We start from the raw sequence: 12,270 nt of genomic DNA, 5'->3' as shown, positions 1-12,270 counted from the left end.
CCGTGCTTCAACCTGCTCTTACTGGAGATTCTGTCTTTCTGTCTGTAGAAGCCTTGTCTTTTTGTTAGTCGCCTAAATTGTCTTATATGATCACTTTTCACAGAATTCCCAAGCAGTCTGTGTCCAATGACATTATGCACCTACTTCTCTGCAGATCAAAGACACCATTGGATTTGACACATTAGGTCATTGCTTCTTTTTGGAGGATGGTGTTGAACAGAGAAATATTTTGTTCCATAACCTGGGGCTTCTTACCAAGCCGGGAACTCTCCTCCCCACGGACAGGAACAGCTCCATGTGCACCATCATGCGTGATGGAGTGTTTGGAAACTACATTCCTGTACCTACCACAGACTGTATGTGAGTAATTAGTGGACAGGGAGTTGTGTGGTGGTCAAGGCCTTTGACTTTTGGGGAAGCTGTTGTTGGAGAGATTTTAGTGGACAGGGTTTTTTTGTGAAGAGTTCTTCAGTCACCTTCAACAATGCCTTGCAGGGCTGTTTCAACTTTCTGGATTGCTCACCCCAACAACCATCTGATCAATAACGCAGCTGCAGGCTCCCAGGTAAATCACACTCTTTTGGGTATCTTCATGCTTGTGGCTGTTCTGGCTCTTAGATGGGTGTGATGTTTGTGGTGAAAGCCCGATACTGTTTCCTGGTGCTGCTTGTCTGAGTGAGAGCGAGCTAACTGGGGTGGTTCTGCTATTTCTCTAAATCCTTGGCAGTTGGGAACTTCTGTCTATAGACAGACGACAAATGAAAGGACAGAAGTAAGCTGGCCTCTAGGGAAATGCCATCTCCAGGATGGATTGGTAGTGTGTCATATGTCATCTTTCTGGCTTCTTGTGTATACATACATCTTTGGTGAACAAGCAACATATCACTTCCAACGCTAGTGCTCATGAAAAGGAAAAGCCTTTCCATGTCTTTATGGGAATGGGTCAGTGTGTAGAATACTGTGTCATTCTGGCCAACATACACATCTTTTTGGAAGTGCAGGGGTTAGTTACATTTAGGGATATCTTGATAAAGCAGCTATGATTTGTTTAAGACAGACATATAAGCACATATACACACAGGAGAACAATTTCTAGGAGAGAAAAAAAACATTATTTTTAAATGGTAGAAATTGTCCCATGGATAAACATGAAGTAAGTTATCCTTATAGTTGAGTGTAGTTCAAAACTACTGATTTATATGAATGAATTTTTAACGAAACTATCAAAACTGTAACTGGGCTGAAAATTACCGTGTAGGTCTGTGAACATTCAGTAATATGTAAATATCCATATGTACACATCACAGTTGTTCAACATGTTGGCAAGGACAGAAATGTGGAACATCATTTCTGAGACACATGTAAGAGGGGAACTGAAGAGAGTGTTTCCTTGAGCAAACCAGGATGCAGGTATCACTGTGTAACCGCTGAATCTGCACCTGTGATGTCCTTAAAACATGAAATAGAACTTGAAAGGCTCTGACATTTGAAGATTGTCTTTTGACTGGGCAGACACTGGACATCTGATGATTTCATATTTCAATTCATTCATTCTCCATCAAGTATCTGAGGAACTTGTGTGGGTTTGTGCTTAGCATTTCTTATTGGAGTTAGGACAGAGAGACAAGCCTGGCCTGCTTTAAGTCAGCAGCCAGAGTGCTGCTTCCTCTTAGCTTTGCCAGCAGCTAGGACCACAGAGGAGAGCAGTTGTGAATAGCTGATAAAGAGCCTGGGGCAAAGCTGTGAGACACCCTCCCGATCTTGAGCAAGCATGCATGTTCTTCTGGTCACTCTTGAATTTTTTATCTTCTCTAGAAAAATTGCTTCAGTAAAGATAGCATTTGTCAGGGCCTTCTGCTCCCAGAGTAGACGAAACCATTTCATTACATCTTACCACTGCCTTTCCCAAAGCTGTCATTACCTGTTTAGACATGACAGTGCCTAACAGTGAACAGCTGCTGTGTGCCTGTACCCCTCATCCCCCAAACCCATGGCGTCTTGGGAGGGCTGGCTTTGCCCTCCACTTGCAGTGGTGTAGTCTCAAGCCTTTTCTCCAGCCCTGTTATATTTTCTTCTACTGTCTGAATTGCATCCAAAATGTTGAGGTGACCAATGGTTTTTTCATAATAGTTTGTTTTACTAAGACCCATTTGTAAACTTCCATCATGGAAAAATGTTGACATTATAGTCATTGGGTGTGTAGGTATGTATACTTTCTACACTTTGTGTATCCTCTGTGTCCCTAAAGGATTTTAGTAACAACAGGATACTACATATGTCATATTTTAATTCTCTCCCCCTACCCCTCTCCCCTCATTAGATTGTTAATTACTTGACAGTAGTCTTACTATACATAAGCACTTAGTGGGCACTAAATAAACACTGCTGAATTTGAACCAGTATCTTTTTATGCTGTATGTTTAAGAAAAAAGCTGTTTTATCAATGTTCCAGAGCGTGAATTTATCCTTCACTTTGAGCTAATTATTAATTCATTTACAAAATTAAAAAATGGGAATGGAGTTAATAAGAACTTTTATTTCTGTTTTCATGTCTCACTCTATGTCAGAAACTTTTAAACTGTTCTGCTGTTAGGGCCAGTAGTCCTTCAGTAAAACAGACAGGGTCCACACTGAGAGACAGCACCCTGATTCATACATGTGGCGTTTTCTCCCCCATGTTGGCACAAACTTGCCCGAGAACAGGAAGGGCATTGGAGTTGTTTGAAAGAAGCCAGTGAGCTCTGTCTGCCAGCAGACAGTTATTTAATAGGCATGACTCATCTATTGATCAGGTTTGGAGGTAAACATGAAAAACCACATTGCTCAAAGGCTCTGCTGTCCCGGGCATCCAGAAGGCAAGCAGAGTTCTCCATCTGCATAACACTGTAGACATGGAATGATGGGAAAGCTGGATTTGGGTCCTTGCCAACCACGTCTTTTGTCCAATCCTGCAAGCAAAACTGTATTTGCTTTGAAAAATAAGCAGATATAACTGCTTGGGGGATGCTATATAATGTGGGCAACTTTTTGCACTCAATTCTTAAAACAATGGAAAGCATTTGTTACGGAGTATTTTATGAGGCTGTTTCACGTGGTGGCTTCATAAAAACTGAGGCTTTACATGCATGAAAGGACAATGTTGTATATTCAGAATCCAGATATAATACAAATATGTGTGTAGATGACATGAAACCAGGACTGCAAGGGTCAGGAGGAAGTCTATTATGGGATGGGGGGATGGGGACAAGGAAGGGAAGCAAGGAGGAAAGAGAAATACCACATCATTTTCTTCATAGAAAGAATCTGGATTGTACATATGTACATGTGTGTCTGTGTATATAATATCTAAGCAGAGAGGAGGGGGAACTTGGGGGTGGGCCAGAGGTGGATGGGATGAACATGAGTGAGGCATAGTGATCCGTGCGTATGAAAATGTCATAACAAAACCTGTTATTTTATACATTTGAAAAAATTTAGAGATAGTGTTTTTAATGACCTTGCCCTTTCGTTTGTAGGATGCTGGAATATGGTATCTATTCCACAAGGAACCCACTGGGGAATCCAGTGGGATGCAGCTCCTGGAGAAACCGGAACTCACTCCACTAGGAATATTTTATAACAACAGGGTTCATTCAAATTTTAAGGTAGGCCTCTGGCTTTTGAAGTCGTGGGATGCACAGGGTAGATCCACTGCTGCAATCGGGACTTCCTCTTCCTGCTTCCTGTGACAGAGTAGTACAGATGGAGGAATTTATGATGAGCAGATGCTCACTTGGCTCAGGGTTCTGGGGCCTGGGATTCCTAACCTAGGGCCAACATCTGGGAAGGGCTAGTCTAGTCACATCCTCCCAAGACAGCACACATTTGCACATACGATCTGTGTAAATCTGTCATAGATTCACTGATCAGTCCTCCTCTGTCTTGTCCTTTGCTGCCCACCTGCCCGCCCGCCTGCCTGCCCTCTTTCTCACCTTCCTGTCTTCAGTGTCGGGTTTCTGGGATCGTACATGTTAGAGGATACATGTCTGGAGCTTGGGACCCCTGCTTTGCTTCCCTGCTTCTCTCCATAGTGCTCGTTGAGTGCCTTTTGGCCATTTACTGCTACCAAGTATTGAAATGGTGAAATACCATGTAAGAACACTACGCTTAATTGAAGTCACCTAAAGGTCATTCAGAAAGTCCGGTTTCTGTGGTATTTGTCGTTCACCCCTCCCTTCCATCGTCATGAATATCCGTGATTCATTTCCTGCTCACAAGTCACTTTAATCTTTTTTATTGTGTATGTAATCATCAGATCTTTTGCTGTGATATGAGTCGTATCAGAGTTCAATGAACCTTTCCATGTATGACCATCAGAGGATCCTTGAAAACATATCTCAGTGATGGGGTTAGAGATGGTTTAGTAGGTAAGATGCTTGTTGTGCAAGCATGCGGACCTGAGTTAGGATCCAAGCACCTGTGCAAAGGGCCGGTTGTGGCTGTGTGACTCTGTAACCCCAGAGCTGTCGCAAGCAGAGACAAGAGGCCGCCTGGGGCTTGCCGGCTACTAGCCTGGTTCAGCAGTAGATCCTGTCTCAAAAGAATAAGGTGAGGAGTGATAGACAGGACAGCTGACCTCCATACATAATTCGATTAAATTGCTATCAATCCACCGAATCAGCTTAATGATCAAAGGAATTTATTTGGGGGTTAACTCACAAGACAGAAATAAGGGATTGTAGCAGGATCCTGGAAGGGTGAGGCAAGGTCCAAGCTGTTCTCTGGCAAGCTCTGCCCTGGTCTGTCTCAGCATCCAAAATCTATAAGGTAGAGAGAGCACATATGTGCATCCCAGGTCTTAAGGGTCCCCCTGGTGGCCACGCCCCAGAGGCAGCTACCTGCTGCCTGACTAGGGGCAGTGCTTCAGGGTATGGCGCAAACAACCACCCACTACACATACATGTGCACACAGGTTCACCCCCCCACACACACACATGTGCACATACAACGGTCCAACACCCAAATCTAAGTGTTAGGAGAAGCTTTGGGTCACTTGAAGAAGTGAGATTGCTGTGAGAAGAAGTGAGAAGAAGCCGTGATTGCTGTGACATGGGCAACTGACTAAGGCTAATATTTGAAGGAAAAAAAATCTTTAATTTTTTTTTTTTGTTTTTTTTTGTTTTTTTGTTTTTTTTTTTGTTTGTTTTTCAAGACAGGGTTTCTCTGTGTAGCTTTGCGTCTTTCTTGGGACTCACTTGGTAGCCCAGGCTGGCCTCGAACTCACAGAGATCCGCCTGGCTCTGCCTCCCGAGTGCTGGGATTAAGGGCATGCACCAACACTGCCCGGCAAAGGGATAGCTCAGCCGTTAAAGGCTAGGCTCACAACCAAAAATCTTTAATTTTTAAAGTTACATTTGTGATATGAAAACTCTCTAATTCTTAGTGTCATATGACATGATGAGATGCACTTATTAATTATAAGAGTATTAAATCTGAGCATTTAATTAGGTTTTAATTTGTTGAACTTGGGAATGATTATGCAGAATATTTTATAACTAAAGGAAATTGAATCTTCGGAGTCCTAAAAAGATACCTGCCATGTTGGGATCACTTGTCACGAATGTGCACACTCTGACCATCCCCTGTGGCTTTGCTTGTTGAAGTGTCCTGAACCTTTGCTTGGGTCCACGTCAGCCATGTTTATGTGACGCTCACGGGGTTACACTTCAGTGCTTTATGGACACATTAGAAACACATTCAAATTGGAAGTCCTTCCTTTTATGCTTGCCCCATTTCTCTATTTCTATTTCAGTGAATCAAACAACTAGTTAATTCCATGTTTGACCTAATAATAAAAAAACAACTAAGCTGCTCTTCTTGGCCCCAGATATTTCATCAGTTAGGCCATGGCATCACTCTCAGCTCACCACAAACCAGGGTCATTTCATTTTCCTCCTGAATGACTGACAGTGTCTCCCGGCTCCTGTGTGGTCTCTTCCCCTCTGCCCCCTTTGGCCCATCTTCAGAGGGAGCACTTTTTTCTTGTTTGTAGAATTGCTTTGATGCTTTGCTCAGATCCCCATGGTCTTACATCTCCAGCATACCCTTTATAAATTACGTTTGTGATACGAAAACTATCTCTAATTCTTGGTGTCATATGCCATAACAAACATACTTCTCTCGTTAGTTGTAAGAGAATCGAGTCTGCGGGTGTTAAGTGTGCATGCCCTGACGTGTGCGAATCTCTTTTGTCTCCTCCCTTGTTCGTGCTGTCTGTCCTGTCTAGGACATGTTTTCTAATATTCCATGCCATCTCATCTCTCTAGGCATTTTTGGTACAGAATCTTCACGGGAGAACTTTTCTCTGGGACCTTTAGCTGCTTCATGCTCACTCCCAGCCCATTCTGCTCATTCAGTTCCTCCCCATTTGAGGATTTCAGCATCATGTAGGAGACACATCTGGAGTCCTCTCGCTGCCCCAGGAAGCTTCGTCTCAGTGCCTTTATGCCACCAGTGTCTCTGTTTCCCTGTCCTCGTGCTTATAGAATTGGACCACAGCTGTTTGTTTAATTGCATGCCCCCCCTACATAGTCTTTATATCAGTAGCAGCAGGGAATATATTTTACTTGCGAATTAACATATAAACCATTAAGTGTACAATACATAAGTGTCTGTTGAATGAATAAGCTAAAAATATCTAGGAAGACTGTTGCTTTTCACAACACCTTTGCTTTGGGGATCCCCACCTCCATTCCCAGTTTTAGGTGAATGATAGGCTGAAAAATCTTTTCACACCTCGTTGTGCGTGTGGATGTACCTTAGATCGATATTCATTGTAGCCCACTGTTGTCTGTTTCAGGCTGGTTTATTTGTTGACAAAGGTGTCAAAACAACCAACTCCAGTGCCTCCGACCCAAGGGAATACCTCTGCTTGGATAACAGTGCAAGGTAGGGCTGCCTTTTCACTTACAGCCAGACTTATCCTCTCCGGGCAGCACTTACAGATTCAAGTACATGGTGGTCTTTCTGATGGCAGCCTACGTAGATGAAGTTTTGAAAGCTTGTATAAGAGTTTGGGGAAATCTCTCTGTTGTCTCAGTCCTAAGCACAGGTACTTTTTATCGTAACAAAATGCCAAGGAAGTTGATGCCTTTTTTCTTTTTCAAAATGGAAATTTGTGTTAGAGGGAGTTACAGGAAGAAATGGAAACAGAAGAGAGGTAACAAAGGTTTCCAATTTGGGAATAAGTCTGAGTCACTGAAAAACAAGTCAGTCCCCCAAACCTAAGTATCTGAATTCATGGTTAGTGGTCAGATGGAACATTGCATTGGATTTATTTCAAGGGAATGATCCCAGATGTGCTGATCGAGCTGCCTCTGGTTTTGCTGGTAGCCTCAGGTTCACTTCCTGGCAGGCTGTGTTGCTCTCCCGTGTAACCACATAATGTGTTTGGGATGTGGGTCAATTTTGCAGCAGGCTCTCTCGTGTGCTGTGTGCCTGCCAAAGTAAACAAAACGTCTCGGGTAGAAATAAAGTGCTCTGGATAATGTGGCAACTTGAAGCCATATTCAGTAGAAACCATGAACGTACTTTTTTTTTTTTTTTTTTTATACTTCAAGTTTATTGACCAGATTATGAGGTTGAATGGGTGATAGCTTGCAAAGGCTTTTTGCTAGACACTTGGAAGAATGATGGCGGGCTCAGTTGTTAAGAGAAGAAAGCAGGAACCACACTGGAGGCTGGTGAATCTGACTTAATGTGCAAGGCAGGGTTTTCGCCATACATGACTAAGATGTGAGGTCAGGAGAAAATGGGAAAGTCCACTTGGTGAATCACCTATCGGGATTGCTCAAGGTCAAGTTAAGCATGAAACCTTCGAGAGCAGTAACCAGGGAACATTTAAGGAGGCCCAAGATGATCACTATATAAATAAAACACAAGGTGTACCTTGTTGGATGATCAACCCAAAATAGGAAAAAAAGAGAAAAGCTTAAGAAAGGGGAGCAAATAGATGAGAATAAAATTATGAACCACAAGTACTGGCTGTCCAGTTTGCTTTCTGTTGCAGTGATAAAAAACACCGTGGCTGGGCGGTGGTGGCGCACGCCTTTAATCCCAGCACTCGGGAGGCAGAGGCAGGTGGATCTCTGTGAGTTCGAGGCCAGCCTGGGCTACAGAGCAAGTTCCAGGACAGCCAGAGAAACCCTGTCTTGAAAAACCAAAAACAAAAATAAAAAACCACCATGACGAAAAGCAACTTGGGGAGGAGAGGGTTTATTTTCGCTTACGGGTTACAGGCCACGCTGAGGGAAGCCGTGGGAGGAACTCAAGGCAGGTACTTGAAGCAGAGACCTGGAGGAAAGCTGCTGTTTCCTGCCTCTCTCAACTTGCTCTTTTATACAGCCTCTTACAGGCCCAGGGCCACCTGCCTAGGAATAGTGCCACCCCCAGTGGGCTGGGCCCTCCTTCATTTAGCAATCAGGAAAATACCCTACAGACAGCCCAACAGGCCAGTCGGGTCGGATCTAGGAAATTCCTCAATTGGGGGTACTTCTTCCAAGGTAACTGTACTTTATATCAAGTTGACAATAAAAACCAATCAGTATATTGGCAGAGCCAAAATAATAACAGAGTTGCTGTGGAAAGTTGCCCCTGCTTTTTTTTTTTTTTTTTTCTGTGTGTGTATGAGACAGTCTCATTATGGAATTCTGTCTGGAACTCACAGGGAACTGCCTGCCTCTGCATCCCAAGTGTTGAGATTATAGACAGGAGCCACCAAACCTGGCCACACCTGCTTTTTGAAAGTCTTCTATAATTGATAGTTTTAGTGAGGTATGCTTTGTCAAGTTGGTGCTGCCAGAAACAGTGTTAAACAATTGGCTCCTTTTCCTGCCTTGAAAGAATTGATACGGGGCTGCAGGCAGAGGGCTCAGCTGGCTCAGTGCCTCCTTCACAAGTATGAGACGTCAATTCAATCTCCAGCACCCACATAAAAGCCAGGCGTGGTGGGAGGCAGAGGTAAGAGGAGCCCGGAGAATTGCTGAACAGGCAGTCTAGCGGAATCATCAAGTACCAGGTCCACTGAGAGGCCCTGTCTCAAAAAATAATGTGAAGAGTGAATGAGGAAGCCAGCAGACAGGAACATCTGGCCTCCACATGTGTTTGTTCCCTCACTTGTGAGCATGTGTGCAGAAGTACATTATATACTTTGTATGTTTGTTTATACGTATGTACATGAACGGAGGAGTAGATATATTTAAGAAGCTGTTGACGTGTAACTACACTACCCATTATGGCTTCAGAAGGTCTTTGCTAGATGGACATGTGCCTAACTATGAAAATGGTAGTCGTTCTGTAGTTAGAGTTTTTCTGGTCCTGCCTGGCCACAGTCAGGACAAATCTCTCTAACCCGCCAGTCTTGCAGCGGCTCAGACCCAAACAAGTAAACACACAGAGACTTATATTGCTTACAAACTGTATGTCCATGGCAGGCTTCTTGTTATCTACATCTTCTATCTTAAATTAACCCATTTCTATTAATCTATACTTTGCCACGTGGCTCATGGTTTACCAGTACCTTACATCTTCCTTGTCATGGCAGCGGCTGGCAGTGTCTCTCTCTGCCTTCCTGTTCTCTCCATTCTTCTCTGTTAGTCCCGCCTATACTTCCTGCCTGGCTACTGGCCAATCAGTGTTTTATTTATCAATCAATCATCCACAGCACGTTTCTCTGCACTCCATGAGTTCTACGAGGTTTCAAATGCATACACATTGGTAAGGACTCCCCTCCGTTAGGAAGTTGTAACTGGAAAGAACTAATTGTAGAAGAATGGTAAGATACTTGGCAGCTGTGTGTGTGTGTGTTTAGTTTTGTGTAAACTGATGTGTAGACTGTGCCCACATGTGTTCAGACAACACAAATGAGTAATAAATCAGGCTGTGACTTGAACACCATGATCGTAGGATCCAGCAGACATATTCAGTCTGTTCCAGAGAAGAAGCTGACTCACTAATTATCAGATGAGTCTTTCTCCGTGTCTGCAAGATGTGAAATGATGGGAATTCAAAGATGGGAACTCTTAAGAGAACTTCATTTGAAATTGGGGGATTTCATAAAGAACTTTTTAAAAGGGATGGGGTGAGACATTATAACCAATTAGTGCATTATAACTAATTAGTACATTTAAATCGGGAGGGGGAGTGTTGTCTTAGTTACTTTTGTTATTGTAACCATATATTTTACAGGAAGCACCTTAAGGGGAGAAGGGTTTATATTTGCTCACATTTTAAGGAGGGATGTCATGGCGTGGAAGGAAGGCATAGTGGCAGGAGTGTGAGGCAGCTGGTCACCGTGACTCCACAGTCATTGAGCAGGGAGAGAGGGGAATGCTGGCAGGCAGGTGCTGTTCCTTTTTCATCTATCCAAGACCCCAGCCCATGGAATGGTACCACTGGCATTTAAGGTGGATCATCCTATTTTAATTAACCCATCTAGAAAATTCATCACAGATATGGCTAGAGATGTATTTCTATAATGATTGTAAATTCCATCAAGTTGTCATCAGTATTAACAATCAAGGGACTCGAGAGATGGCTTAGTGCTCTTAACCGCTAAGCCATCACTCCAGCCCCAGTGTTTTCTAAATGCCAAAGGAAGGTGCTGAAATCGGGGCCACTGCCTTGGTGCAAATGATCAGTGATTGGACAGTGTGGAGAAGTCAGAAAAGATGAGGAAGCTGTAGCAGAGGATCACATGTTGCTTTATGGTACCTGTGTGTCTTCATTTAGAACATTACGTAGTTCCCTTCCAGCTCGTTTAGTTGTTTGACTTTCTGTAACAACTTTAGGTAAAGCTTTTCAACAGTAAGTGCAATGCCAGAAAAGTTTGTATTGGCCCAATGTAAGGCCTTTTACCTCTTCGGTCTGAGCTAGTTAGGGCACCAGATTTGGATATACTCTTCATCCCTGAAGCTCCATTCCAGTCTGCTCTACCAGCATCTATCAGAAATACGTAAGGGGCCTCGGTATGGTCTTACAATCCATTCACCAAATGTCATCCTGTGATATATTGGGAAGCTGGGGGTGGGGTGAGGTGGGGATCTGATCACATGGTTTCCTGGTTTCCTGCTTTCGCTGACCTCCCATTGCTTATTGAGTGAAGGGACACACGTGTGCCTTTCTGTTTCCCTCTTTCCCACATCATTTCTTCTTCCCCAGTGACTTGTTTGGTATAGAGTACAGTGGTTGGTATGGAGTGTGGAGCTCACAGGCCTGAGGCACCTGTGCTGGGTTCTCTTCCCACAAAGATGCTTCTCTTGTTGCCATTTTCGGGCACCTACCATGGGCCCACAGTTATAGTAGCAGCAGCATGCAAAGGCTCCTTCCTGTGTGACTGAAACATTTGTTCAGTGCAATGAATTGATTTTTGAAACTCAATTAAAAAATTTTTTTTTTTTATTCTTTTTTCTATCTTTATAAAGTGGTAGGCATATGGAATTGAGTAATGTGACCAGTTTTTGACGTTTTCATAAAGGTCCTTGTAAATATTGTTGAATGAAAGAAATGAGAAATGCAGTCTTTGTAATTAAAAAATTCAGTTGTTTTTTTTTAGGTTTAGGCATTTCTAAGCCATCTGCTGAATTTAGATTTGTCTGTGTAGTTAAAAACATCTGAACAGCATACAATTAATAACATAATTTCATATAGGTTTATGTTGAAATATGTGATTAGTTTTTGCAGTGAGCACATGTTAATAACACATAATTTAAATTTTGTGAAGATAGACAGGAGTGCCTGGTCTGCATATGACTTTCCGTGTGCATGTGTTTACAGAAGCCTTCTATACATTAATCTTTGAAGAATACGTGAAAGCACTTTTTCTGGAAACTTACATGTAAATAAATGTAATTGTTTTATGTATTTGAACTATAAATGATTAAGTTGTACTTTAACTTTTTGGTTTTTTTTTTTTTTTTGATTTGTTTGTTTTGGCTCAGTTTAAATCCTGCTTCTTGACCTGTAGCATGTATATACACAGATAGTTTCTGTTTCCTTTGCTCACTTCACTTTTTCACCCCACAGGTTCCGGCCTCATCAGGATGCCGACCCTGAAAAGCCACGTGTTGCTGCTGTCATTGACAGGCTAATTGCTTTTAAAAACAATGATAATGGTGCCTGGGTCAGAGGAGGCGACATTATTGTCCAGAACTCAGCGTGAGTATTGTCTACAGAGATAACGTCTGCTGACGCTGCTGGTTATTTTTCAGTTTTTTATTTTTATTTTTTGAAGAT

General features: G+C 42.8%; 1 protein-coding gene across 2 annotated transcripts in view; it reads left to right on the top strand.

The window, feature by feature from the left end:
• Positions 1-12,270, top strand: part of Cemip2 (cell migration inducing hyaluronidase 2) — an 80,352-nt gene that overhangs the window by 35,476 nt on the left and 32,606 nt on the right. For both annotated transcript variants that reach the window (XM_059259726.1, XM_059259734.1), the window contains exons 9-13: positions 155-360; positions 496-565; positions 3,516-3,644; positions 6,839-6,927; positions 12,061-12,192. In XM_059259726.1, coding sequence (XP_059115709.1) covers positions 155-360; positions 496-565; positions 3,516-3,644; positions 6,839-6,927; positions 12,061-12,192 — 626 coding nt within the window. The remainder of the gene's footprint in view (positions 1-154; positions 361-495; positions 566-3,515; positions 3,645-6,838; positions 6,928-12,060; positions 12,193-12,270) is intronic.

The sequence above is a fragment of the Peromyscus eremicus genome, chromosome 1, assembly GCF_949786415.1.
Source record: "Peromyscus eremicus chromosome 1, PerEre_H2_v1, whole genome shotgun sequence".
NCBI classification, from domain to species: Eukaryota; Metazoa; Chordata; class Mammalia; order Rodentia; family Cricetidae; genus Peromyscus; species Peromyscus eremicus.
Note: the sequence above shows the minus strand (reverse complement) of the source record. Positions and strands in the feature narration are given on the sequence as shown.